The 12,750-nt window shown below is 37.8% G+C and overlaps 1 protein-coding gene across 1 annotated transcript in view; it reads left to right on the top strand.

The window, feature by feature from the left end:
- LOC124606749 (disks large-associated protein 5-like) overlaps nt 1-12,750 on the top strand; it is a 168,092-nt gene that overhangs the window by 86,684 nt on the left and 68,658 nt on the right. The window contains exon 7 of the mRNA XM_047138795.1: nt 463-576. Within this exon, the coding sequence (XP_046994751.1) occupies nt 463-576 (114 nt within the window). The remainder of the gene's footprint in view (nt 1-462; nt 577-12,750) is intronic.

The following is a 12,750-nucleotide window of genomic DNA, read 5'->3' as shown; positions in this document are numbered from 1 at the left end:
AAATTTGCCAGACCTTTCAAACCTCCGTCACATGAATGGATATAGGAACAATATTAATGAGAGAGAGAGAAATTTCAAAATAGGTGGCAGAATGAAATCAGGCCACCATACTCACCCAGTCTGTGTCCACTTTCGTGGTCAAGGTTTTGTGGTTCAGTTGTTCTGTGACCTCTACTTCATAAAAAGCTTCAGTATTGTGTTTTTTCACTTTTTGCCAACTCCGTAGTTTATTTTCAAATTGTTTTGTGTAAAATGTACTCGTAGATCTGCAGGACTTCATGCAATAGTTTTTTGTCTCTTCATTTCTGCATTGCTTCTTTATTGGTATGTACTTGATCATCGCAAATGCTACTTCTCCATATGTAATTTAATATTGGAAATTTGTACCTATGAAATTGTTAATGTTCAGTTGATCTGGTTCGATGTTCAGTTGCGTGTTTGTGCAAAAAATTTCTGTTTCAGCTTTAAGGCGTGCAAAGGCTGCTATGCAGTGCAGTGAACCAAAAGATCCAAACATTGCCAGTTTCATCCCTGCCGACCCTGCTTCGAAAGTGGAAAAACAGTCGAACCAAAGAGGTGTTGTATTAGTTCACTTCATTGATTTCTATGATAAGTTCTCTCCTTTACCTCTTGATGAAATAAATACAAGAAATCATCAGATTTACAGCAATACTTAAAGCTCAAAACTTTTTTTCCACCATTGACAAAATTACGAGATATGAACGGTCTAAAAATGATTTTCTTTGGTTCAGTAAAGAGAACTAAAACTGACACAACAAGAAGAGAAAAGATTTACCGTACAAAATAAAATCCCCGAGGACAAAATGCAGATTTAATACAAATTCCAAAAATGAGATTGTAAATCAGGGTGTATACGACCCGGGAGATCGGGGAAAAACCCGGGGATTTTTTCATCCGGGAGAAAACCGGGAAAAACCCGGGATATTTTTAGAATTCCGAGAATTTTTGATTGTTTTAGTTTTCAGTTAAATTTTTGTAATTTTGACTGGTAAGAACCGGTACTCTAACAAACGATATTACTGTATCCCGTTACTTCAGAATAATACTACAGCAGTAAAATGTAAACAAGAGAAAAAAACGAAAATAACTTAAATTGCAAAGGAAATGCGCCATATACAACAACGACACACAATGCTCATGCAGGCGTCTGCCAATTGAAAATGTCAAAGGCTTTAGGAAGACTTCATAACAACAAATTGCCTCGAATGAGCATGTAGTCGAAACTGTTTACATTCTATTTGTTTTAGCAGCTACGTGCATGCGCAGTTGATTCTCGTTTGAGTAGTAGATTCTCCTGCTTCTGGCTACAGGAATGTGGCTGTTGGCTGCGCAAGTAGTCGCAGCAAGCAGATAGATGCTACCGGGAAAAGGGGGCGCCAAATTCATATTCTTGAGGAAAAAAACTTGTTTCACAAAACGCCTAGCATCCAGCGCATGTTTGTCTATCGATTATTCATATGATATCAATATAATGGAAGGAAACATTCCACGTGGGAAAAATTATATATAAAAACAAAGATGAGGTGACTTACCGAACAAAAGCGCTGGCAGGTCGATAGACACACAAACAAACACAAACATACACACAAAATTCAAGCTTTCGCAACAAACTGTTGCCTCATCAGGAAAGAGGGAAGGAGAGGGGAAGACGAAAGGAAGTGGGTTTTAAGGGAGAGGGTAAGGAGTCATTCCAATCCCGGGAGCGGAAAGACTTACCTTACGGGGAAAAAAGGACAGGTATACACTCGCACACACGCACATATCCATCCACACATACAGACACAAGCAGACATATTTAAATATGTCTGCTTGTGTCTGTATGTGTGGATGGATATGTGCGTGTGTGCGAGTGTATACCTGTCCTTTTTTCCCCCTAAGGTAAGTCTTTCCACTCCCGGGGTTGGAATGACTCCTTACCCTCTCCCTTAAAACCCACTTCCTTTCGTCTTCCCCTCTCCTTCCCTCTTTCCTGATGAGGCAACAGTTTGTTGCGAAAGCTTGAATTTTGTGTGTATGTTTGTGTTTGTTTGTGTGTCTATCGACCTGCCAGCGCTTTTGTTCGATTATTCATATGATTTTGAAAAGCTTCCCTGTTGGTTTTTGAACACATTTTAAGTTGATTTCTGAATGAATCATAAGTTGACTTTTGAATAGTGTCTCTGTCAGGAGAATCCTCGTCACGTCTAGAAAGGGGATGGGGCTAGCCGAGATGAGGGAGTAAAGCCGAATGGATGAAGGCCAGTCGCTGTCTGATTATGTGGTTGATTTTGGAGTTTGCGAATGATCAGTGTTGTTATAATTACTAGCGAAATCCATAGATTCAGACTACCAGAATGGAAATAAATGACTGACAGGAATAACAGGTGAGGAAGATTACGTATTATGTTCTCGGTGTATCCAAGAAAAAGAAATTATGACAGAAAATTTTTGGCGGGACCGCTACACTAGTAAGGACCAGTAGTACAGTCCCCGGCCAGCAGCCGCTTAAGTTCTATTCTGGAAGTAATGCAGAAAACGTGTTGTTCGAATATGTAATAACGCCTAACCGGAAAATAATCACGGGATAACTAAACCTGGGATTCTGGCAGGGTTAGTGAAGTTAATCAACAAAAAACATATTTTGACGATGGCAGGAAAAGCTATAGAATTGGTGATGGCAAGATTGACTGTTAAAACGAGGAAGGAGAAGAAACGGGGACAGCACACAAATTATGGAACAATAAGAAGATTCCAAATTTATATAAAAATTTTGTAATACTACTTTTCAATCTAATGCTTGAGAAGCTGGTGCGTATGAATGAAAATGTGAAACTATTTCTTAACATACAGCTTTTTGCTTGCAGCAGGCCTAATAGGCATTTGATGTTGGTACTTCGTGGATTATATTCTGTCATGTTATAAAAGTGGCCATTTGTGCCAAAACAGTCTCGTTTATTTGTTGTGTTAAAAAATTGCTGCCGTATTAGAAAGGCCTATTTTGTTTAATCTAGCAGACAGTGACAGAATAGACGTAATCAGATCGAGAAACCACACCAGTCTTGGGTATTATTTGTATTAACAGCTTTTTCAGTATTAGATAACGAAATTTCGAGTTTTCATGTAGCAAAACGGCTGACGAACTTTGATGAGGTAATAGATTCTTTCTCAGAAAGGAATAAAGCTGCAGCAAGATTAGAGAGAAAAAATCCTAGAAGCCAAGATTTGAAGAAATGTGTAATTTCTTGCTTATCTCTTGTCACTATTGGTTTTATATATCCTACATTTAATTTTATGTCACACAAAAGAGCAAGTTATTAACTAATAGGCAATAAAGAGTTCAGATTTTCTGAAGAGTTTTTATTATGTCAATTACAAATAATCCCATCCGCTGTTAATTGCGAGTTTTTTATTATTATTATTATTTTGAAAGACGGGCAGGCTGTCAACAAACCGGCCGACTGGGAGCAGGAGAGGCACCACTGGACATTTCAGTTTCCACTCTCCTGAATATAGTTTGGACGTGCGGTAGAAAAATGCTTTATGAAGAGGCGTGGCACTGCACTTTGGCATACTTAAGTCCAAATAATATGTCTTACATTTCCTCGAATACATATGTTTTATGTTTCAGAATTTTCCGAAAGATGTGCGCTACAGGATGAAGATACTTTGAGAATTCGAATTTTTTAGTATTGGCCCGGTTCGCAAATGTCGTACATTCGGGGCTGATGTGCAGAGCAGCCAGAGTTATAATGGGTAGATTCCACGTGAACCGTGTTTACATTTAGTGATTTTGCTGTTCCTCTTCGTTTACTCCCACGTCAAATGAAAACAAAACGGATATATGTGGCCGGGGACTATCAAGTGAATTAAAACACGTTCACATAATTACGGAAGGCTAAATATGTCAATACTTTCAGATTTTATTTTATTTCCACCTTTCTGACAGTCTAATCGGCTTGCGGAACAATAAAGTTGTTTTTGTCTGTTTGCTAAAGAAATTTGACTTTTGTTAACCTTTTCCGCAGAGGCAGTCAATGTATTTGAAACAAAATGTTTATTTTCACAGTGCTGGCTAGTTTCAACTGTTCGCTGCATTTCAAGTGCACGTTTTCCTTTTCTAGAACGTATGGCATTATGCCATAACAAAGAACCAAACATGATATAATACAGTGCTGGTGGTCCAAGAAAATTTACATCCCGAAAACTACACTGAAATGCTTAATATCAGGTCGAGGTCTACTTCATTGGGAATCTGGACATGTGAGTGTGCATTTTAAATGTGCAAATTTTAATATGGTTCATGAAATTCTGATGCTCTTGGAGTATCCTCTGATGTCTTGTTTATGACATAATGTATGATCTTTCAATGTTTTACACGTAAGTACATACGGGCTTCCTACGTCATGATAGCTACCCAAGCGCGGTGTTGCCTGTTATCTGCGCTCTCTGGCAACTGCTGAAACGAACGTTATTTCTAACAGGTCGCGGGAAAATATTGGCGAATAGTGGTTTGAAAAGCGTTACTTTCGAAGTAAATATCCTTTTACGTAAGTTGAACTATGTGCAAGAATGTACCATGAATTTATTAAATCACAGAGCGTTTGACTCTCATTTAAAAATCAACTCTTTGATGACGAGCCATTTAGAAGAATTTCGAACTCTGAAGATCAGACATTTATGTCATTATTAAAAATTTTACTGGCACATTTGTGTGATATATCTTAAAGTGTAACACCGCACAAAAAAGATCAACAGTATATGAGAAAGCTTAGCTTCTCTTGCAGCTTGAGACCAATATTATATGTGAAAGCTTTGCTTTTCTTGTAGCAACACTATGTATATTAATTTAAACTATTAACTTTCCCTGTTTGTGTGTTCGTGCTACTTAACAGTGATGTTGCTGTTGGCTGACTACATCGTGTGTCTTATACTCTGAATATCCGCTGCCATCGGCTGGTGAGATCACGTGACACGAGGTACGAACGGCTTACAAAAGCGCATCGAAATCTCGATTTCAATGATTCGAAAAGTAACATTCAGTGTTTGATGGAATTCCAATGTATACTTTTGTAATATGAAAATACGCAGCTTACATGTTGCTGCACATCAAAGATTTTTTTCAAAACGTGTCTTTTTCCTTGAGTTTTGGCCGGGAAATAGTACGCCCATGTATAAAACTGTAACCATTCAAAGGACTGATAAGGGAAAATATACTGTTACCCGGGAGAAAGTGTGTTTTTAACCGGGAAAAATCCAGGAATTGTTTCTTCCTTGTCCACCCTGTAAATCATAAGTAGTAATTACTTTATAATCAGATAGCTTATAAATGGTTGATAACATTTGTGATTGCTGATACATAAACCTCCAGATTTCTGACACTCAGATCGGTACCAAACATTGTATGTCGATAGAGTATCAACCAAAACACCAATTTAGCTCATGCTGTGTGCTGTCGTCCAGTAGAACTTGCATAAATGATAATTAAAAGTAACACTAGCACTATGGGGCATAGGAAAAGTGTATCTGTGACAGGTGATAGGAAAATCCCGCATAGATGAGTTGGTAAAGCATCAGATCACCATACCAAAGTTCCGTATTTGAACACAGGACTTCAGTACAATGATCTGTCACTCTACCAACTCACCTACACAAGATCTTCATATCAGTTGCTCACAGATACGCTTTTGCTATGCACTGTATTTCTGGTGTTACTTTTAATTACTGTTTAAACATATTCTAGTGTGCGACAGCACACAGCATGAATTAAACTGGTGTTTTGGTCGATACTGTATCGACATACGATGTTTGGTACTGATGTGAGTGTCTGACATCTGGAGGTTTTGATGTGAGTATGTACCACATTTTTGTTAAGTGTAGAATTCATTCTTTAGGAACAGAATTTTACCCATCTTGTGAAGAGAGGTGGGAGGGGGCGGGGCAGGCACTCGGGTGAGATCGTGACAGCTCTTTTGTGAGTAAGTCATAGTGAGCATGGGCCCCCAAACTGCTGTAGTACGTACTTCCTTTCTTGTACTGCAATCCTCCACCTCAGACTATCCTTGCTTCTCCTATTTTCCTTTCTGTGGTGACATTCTCTTATGTTGACCAGGCTATGTCTCTAGGTTCTTACGAGGCTTTTACACCTTTATCCATGTACTCTACATCAGTTTTTTGGGTGAAGTAGTTTTTGGTTTACTTTTTGGTTTGACCTCCACTGCCAGAAATGTTGTCTGCTGTGTGGACCTGATAGAACACCATAAATAGTACCTATTGCCTTCATTGTCAAAATCCTTTACCCACAGTAGCTATGTAGGCTCTGTTATGCACTTAAAAACCAAAGCTTTAGCCGTTCCGAACGTGGTTGGTCATTATGTAACATTTCAGCAAAGCCCCCTGACAATACAGGTACCACACTTCTCATGCCCGAGTTGTGACAGCTCCCCAAGCTTGCCAGATAGTAGGTGCCCACCTTCCTGAGCATTGGGGCTCCAGGCAGTGGGCGTCATGCGCGATGACCTTTGCTGCACTTGAGTGGTTCCTGTGGGAAGAGCACTTAATTGGAGTTAGTGATGCCAGGGCAGATGTTTTGCATATGAAATGCATAAAGTCGCATCTGCATCTAGCTGTCAATCCAGAAGATTGGTAACAAAAAAATTCATTCAATCTGTGGTATACTAGAACAGATGGGAATACATTTATGGCAACAAAGCCATTGTTTTACATGGAACAAATAGCTAGAAGACAAATTAGGATCAGTAGATGCATTGGAAAAAATGCAAAACAGGTCACTATTGATTAAAGCCTCCTCTGCTGTACATTGTCAAGCACCCCATACATGTGAAAGAATGGCTGTCATACCACTGACTATTAGTCCATATAAAGCTTTGAAAATGGTGCAAGGATTTATCTTTCACAGAGACCTTACATTCCAAATGGGTGAGCTACGAGTTAATTTAGCATGGTGAGGCACACATTTTATCAGGTAAGGTCAAACAGATCCAAAAGATAACCAAATAGATAGGAGTGCTTTCATCAAAGCGCTAAAAGGAAATGTCCTCCTAGCAAAAGTCATGGTTTTGGTGTATACTGCATTTACTTGAATCTAATTGCACCTGAAAAAATGAGACTCAAAATCGAGGGGAAAAAAAAATTCCCGAATCTAAGCTGCACTTGAAATTGGGGACTAAAAATTCAAGGGGAGAGGGAAGTTTTAGATCGCACCTCCAAATCGAAACAAAGTTGGTCCATTGTAACATAAGCGAGAGTTCAGGTCGAATGGATGAAGATACAACTACAGTAGCTTGGTTTGAGTTGTAAGCTTATCATTTAAGCTTTATCTGGTAGCCATTGCTATGCGTCAGGCTCTCTGTCCGTATTTATATGTTTCACGTGCTTCGTCTGGTTTGAATCGATTGCATATTTTGCTTTGATGTGAGAAGTGCCATTCTCTTTGTTATAGGTTTTTACGTCGCTCTAAGCTGAAAATGTGTTATTGCATTGTCATGCATTGTTTGTCACATTCTGATAATGAGTGTTTACAACTTGTCGCCGCTCGCGGCATGGCTTGCTTTTGTGTGCGCTACCGCCGCTTACAATTAAAAGAAAAAGAGGGAGGAATTGTCTCATTAGTGAAACAATTGCAAGAGACTGCTATTTGTTGTAACTTACACTGCTGCTTTCTTTGATAATGATCAACAAGAACCAAATAATAAACTATGTATGATATAAGATGTTCTGAATGAGAATTTAGCGAAAATTTTTCTTCGTTTGAAACCTTTGCAAGCACCTCTTTCGTACATTACATTCTGCAGAGAAATTAGTCATCTTAGATTTAAAAATCTAGTCAGTTGCTGTGCTTCATTTCTGACTGTATCACTGTTCAGCATAAGAATCAGCATTTTAAACATAGCTGCACAACAGCAACGGTTCCACGTAATAAAATTATAAACAGCCGACCAGTTGCAATGGATAAAGAATTCTTTACCTAGGTTTCAACAAATTTAAATTTGTCCTCTTCAGAAGGTGGCCTAAGGACAATGAACATCATAGCTTACATTAGAAAGGTATGAAACTTAAGTCAAGAATAGATTTTAACATAAATTAGAGCTCTTGCATTACAGAAATCTGAGAACGACGACTGGTACTTACAATTTTACATTAGTAAGGACTAATGTACCATCGCCGTTTTTACAAATGTCGGCATACATCCATTTATCAAAATTAAAATATAGCCCTAGAAATAGGGTTTGTCACGTAAATATAAATTAGTACATGGATCTTGCAGAGCTCACAACCGACTGAGTGTAATCGGCCAGTGTAGTTACTCTGCGACCAGGGCAGGTGGCGCTCATGGCGCGAACCATGTGCCAATTGGCGTACAAAAGCAACATGTAAATTATCAGTATTAATAACGTCCTTAGATAAAGTAACAATAAAAAGAAGGAAAGCATTTAACACTCCCGTTATGACAGTATGGGAGCCTTGGTACTATTAATGTAGTTATACATCAAAAAGGCAGGTGGCTCTTACGCCGAGAGAGTTACGCACAGTGGCATATACAGCCAAAATATAAAAATTGCATTACTATATTAGTGAAGCCCACAAACGGTATATATGTCAGAACTTTAAAATTGACAATAATGGCTCTTAAGACAGAATTACGAACCCTGGTCCACAATCCAGTTAATACACATTCGCAGGGAACCAACGTTTTAGAGCCAGACAAAATCACTTAAGGGCCGATGTAGTGGCAGCCATACATCGTGAGAAAACCACATTACATAAAGGGTAGTGAGCTTAAAGCATTGAAAGTGCATCATAGCTTTCTGAGAAAATAGACCACTAAGGTTACCAGCATTAATGTTATGCCATAAACAGTACAGGCTTAAAGCCTTCGAAAAATTGTCTACAAACAAGGTTCAACTGGTCGTTCAGTATATTACCATCCTTGAGCTCTAGATGTTTAAAAATTTGTAACTCTTCCCACAGATCTAGTCTATGCCCTTTGACTTCTCTGTGTAGGATAACAGTGTCTTCTGTTTAGGCGTATGGCCGGCTATCAAGAGGTGTTCAGCAAAAGTAGAGCTGTATATATTCACTCCTTTTTTACCTAATAGGTGTTCTTTATATCTTGTTTTCACAGCTCTGCTTGTTTGACCAATATAATATGAAGGACAGTTATTACAGGTTAGTTTGTAAACACCTGAATTGGAAAACCAATCGCTGGCAATCTCTACTGAATGTACAAGATTTCTTTTTAAACTGTTATCTGTAGAGGAGGAGACGTTACAGTTATATTTTTTCCTTAGAAGACGTTTAATCCTATACGATATATTACCCAAGAAAGGAATGGAAATAAATTTTTTAGCTTCTTTGCTATCAGTGGGGAGTTTGTTGCTCAAAGTCGAACAGTTTTGGGAAGTTTTCTTACTGAACAAGTAATCAATCATATTCTGATTGTACCCATTATTAGCCACAATCGCTTTGATGACATTCAATTCCTTTTGTTGAGTGGCAGGTGATAAAGGAGTAGTTACCATACGGTGAATGGCAGAATGAAAAAACGCCAGTTTATGAGCTTTTGGATGAGTTGAGTTAGCAGGGATGACATTATCTGAATACGTTTCCTTACGGAAGATATTGAAATTGAAGGAACTATTCTGTATAGAAATTTTTAAATCGAGGAAGTTAAGTTCACCTTTTTCATTCTGAAGTTCTTTTGTGAAGGAAATCTTTTCATGTAAACCACTGAAAGTATTGGAGAGAAGCTCTAACTCATGATCAGTACCATCAAAAGCAATGATAATGTCATCAACATAACGTGCATAATAGCGGATTTTGTGGCGTAATTCTGAACTTGAATTGAAGAACGTTATTTCTAGGGCGTTGATAAAAACATCTGCTAAAATACCGGTGAGGGGGGGGCTACCCATTGCTAAACCATCTGGTTGCACATAAATTTTCCCATTGAACGTGAAATAATTGTATTTTAAAACGACCTTAAGCAAAACAATCAGTTCCGCAATCTGAATTTCAATTAGTTTTTTATGTTTTAGAAGATTCTTTTTTACAAGGGCTATAGTTTCATCGACCGGGACATTTGTATAAAGACTGACAATGTCAAAGGAAACCAGTCCAGTGTCAGGTGTACATCTTACAGTTTGAATATTGTTAATTAATTCCTTACTATTTTTAACAGAAAAATTATTTTCAAATGTGAAAGCATCTTTAATTTTAAAATGGAGGTGCCTAGCAAGTGTGTGATGTGGGCTACCTATTCCATTCACTACAGGGCAAATCGGGTGATTTTGTTTGTGCAATGTAAACTGACTTCTGAGCGCGGGTGGTTTCGGGTTCATATTTATAAGCCTTTTCTTTTGGAAGTTATTGAACAGGCTGACAGAACTAGCTAAAGTACGCTGGATTTCATTATGAAATTCCGTGGTTGGATCTATGGTAACCTCAGTGATGTCATTTTCCTCAAAAAACTTTACAGTGTTTACTATATATTCATTTTTATAAGCCACAACAGCGGTGTTCCCTTTGTCACTCTTAGTGACTAAGGCGTCGTGTTCTCTAAGCTTACGATTAATGCTTTTTACTATACTATATTCACCCAACTGCCCATTAGGAAGTAATTTAATTTCTTTTTCTGTTATGTTATTACATAAATAGGCACATTTGACTTGCTCGGTTTTCTCTAATTTCAGGGATTCCAAACCGATTTTAAGATCTACAATAAGATTACAGATAACTGGATATTTATCGAGTTGAGCAGGCAAATTATATTTAAGGCCTTTACAACATAACAAGTCATTCTCAGCCTGCGTAAAAGTAATATTGGTTTTATTCAGTATTCTTTCGTAAAATTGATGTTTGACACTATTGACTGCTATATTAACATTTTTACTTGTGGTCCTATTACTAAACTTCAACAACTTTCTTTCATGTCTGGCCTTGATTTCTTCTTTGCAATTCAAGAGCCATTCATTAATACTGTTCCACAGGTGGTCAATTTGGAAATTACAAAGATCTTTAAAGGCTTTAGTTAAAAATAGGTGTATACAGAAAGCTTCACTATTAAGAACATCTTTTTTCTTGTACAAATTCACTGTGCTATCCGAAATGACTGAACGCACTAATTTCTTTTTAACAGAAGGCACTTTGTTACACTGTTTGAAGTTTAAGTACGCCTTCACATAATCAGGGGTAATGTCTTTATCTAGGCACTGTTGATTAAAGTCAATAGCCATACCTGCTTTCACAATTTTTAATTTGATGTCCATGTACCTGGTTGCAGCTTTTGTTTGATACCTTGGCGGGCATGAATTTCAGTATTTTAAACATAGCTGCACAACAGCAACGGTTCCACGTAATAAAATTTTTATTTACGTGACAAACCCTATTTCTAGGGCTATATTTTAATTTTGACAAATGGATCTATGCCGACATTTGTAAAAACGGCGATGGTACATTAGTCCTTACTAATGTAAAATTGCCACCTTCTGAAGAAGACAAATTTAAATTTGTTGAAACCTAGGTAAAGAATTCTTTATCCATTGCAACTGGTCGGCTGTTTATAATTTTATTAATAATAAGAATATAAAAATGACATGATATATATATTCTTCCGTATTTGCTGTTGTCTCACTCTAATTTCATAGTTTATTAGGCAGACAGGATTTAAATGAGATAGCAGCAAACACAAAAGAATACATAGCATAATGTTTACGTTCGTATTATTCTTACGGTGAAGAGAATACTGCATGTGATTCACGATTCACAAAAGTTCCTATTAGCAATCATCTCTTGTCACAGGTAGGAAAAAATTCAGAACGTAGAGGTGCCTATATTGGCCTTCATCCCAAACAGTCTTGCCAGTTGGATTTTCGTAGTAGACTTCTAGTGATGACTGCAAATACAGTGTGTGTTGTTGTCTTCAGTCTGTAGACTGCTTTGATGCAGCTCTCAATGCTTTTCTATCCTGTACAATGCAGAGTAGCAACCCAATAAATGAAAATAATTTGGAAATTAAACGCTGAAATTTAAAACAAAATTTTATTAGGTTTGTTTTACATCTTACACGTAATGTTTAAAATATCGGTCATGGTTCTGAATCACTATCACTCGATTCTCTGTTGCTCATTTATTCATACAGAGCATCGTCCTCCATACCATCTAGTGTATTGGATATCGAAAAAATTTTAAATGCTTGTTGCACTGTCTGATTTGGAACACACTTTCATGCATCATAAATCAGTTGGCACACTTGCGACAAACTTGCGCATTTTACACGTCCTGTTGGTGCAGTTGTCTGTCCCTTTTCAAAAGCCAGTCTGTGTGCATGCATTTAAGCTTGTCCTTAAATTGTTTATTCAAACAGACGTCAAGTTGTTGTAGAATTGACGCCATCCCACCTGGAGTTACTGCCAAGTCCATTTTACTTTCCTCTAATTCTCATTTTATTGCAGAATTCTCATTTTATTGCAGGTGTTTTATTGCCTGCATACACATCTAATACCAACAGACTGCGTAAACCAAGCATTGTGCCAGGACAAAGGTTCCACACACGCCTAATCCATTCCAGCACCATGTCCTCCGAAAACCACCCAGTTTCGTTTGGTTGTACAATTACAATTTTTGGAAACACTTCAGATTTCTGTAAATGCTTTCGCTTGGAAACTATGAATGGAGGTAATTTATGTCCATCTGCTGTGCAAGCAAGCATGACGGACATCCGCTGCCCCCCCT

The sequence above is a fragment of the Schistocerca americana genome, chromosome 3 (assembly GCF_021461395.2).
Source record: "Schistocerca americana isolate TAMUIC-IGC-003095 chromosome 3, iqSchAmer2.1, whole genome shotgun sequence".
Lineage (NCBI taxonomy): Eukaryota > Metazoa > Arthropoda > Insecta > Orthoptera > Acrididae > Schistocerca > Schistocerca americana.
Note: the sequence above shows the minus strand (reverse complement) of the source record. Positions and strands in the feature narration are given on the sequence as shown.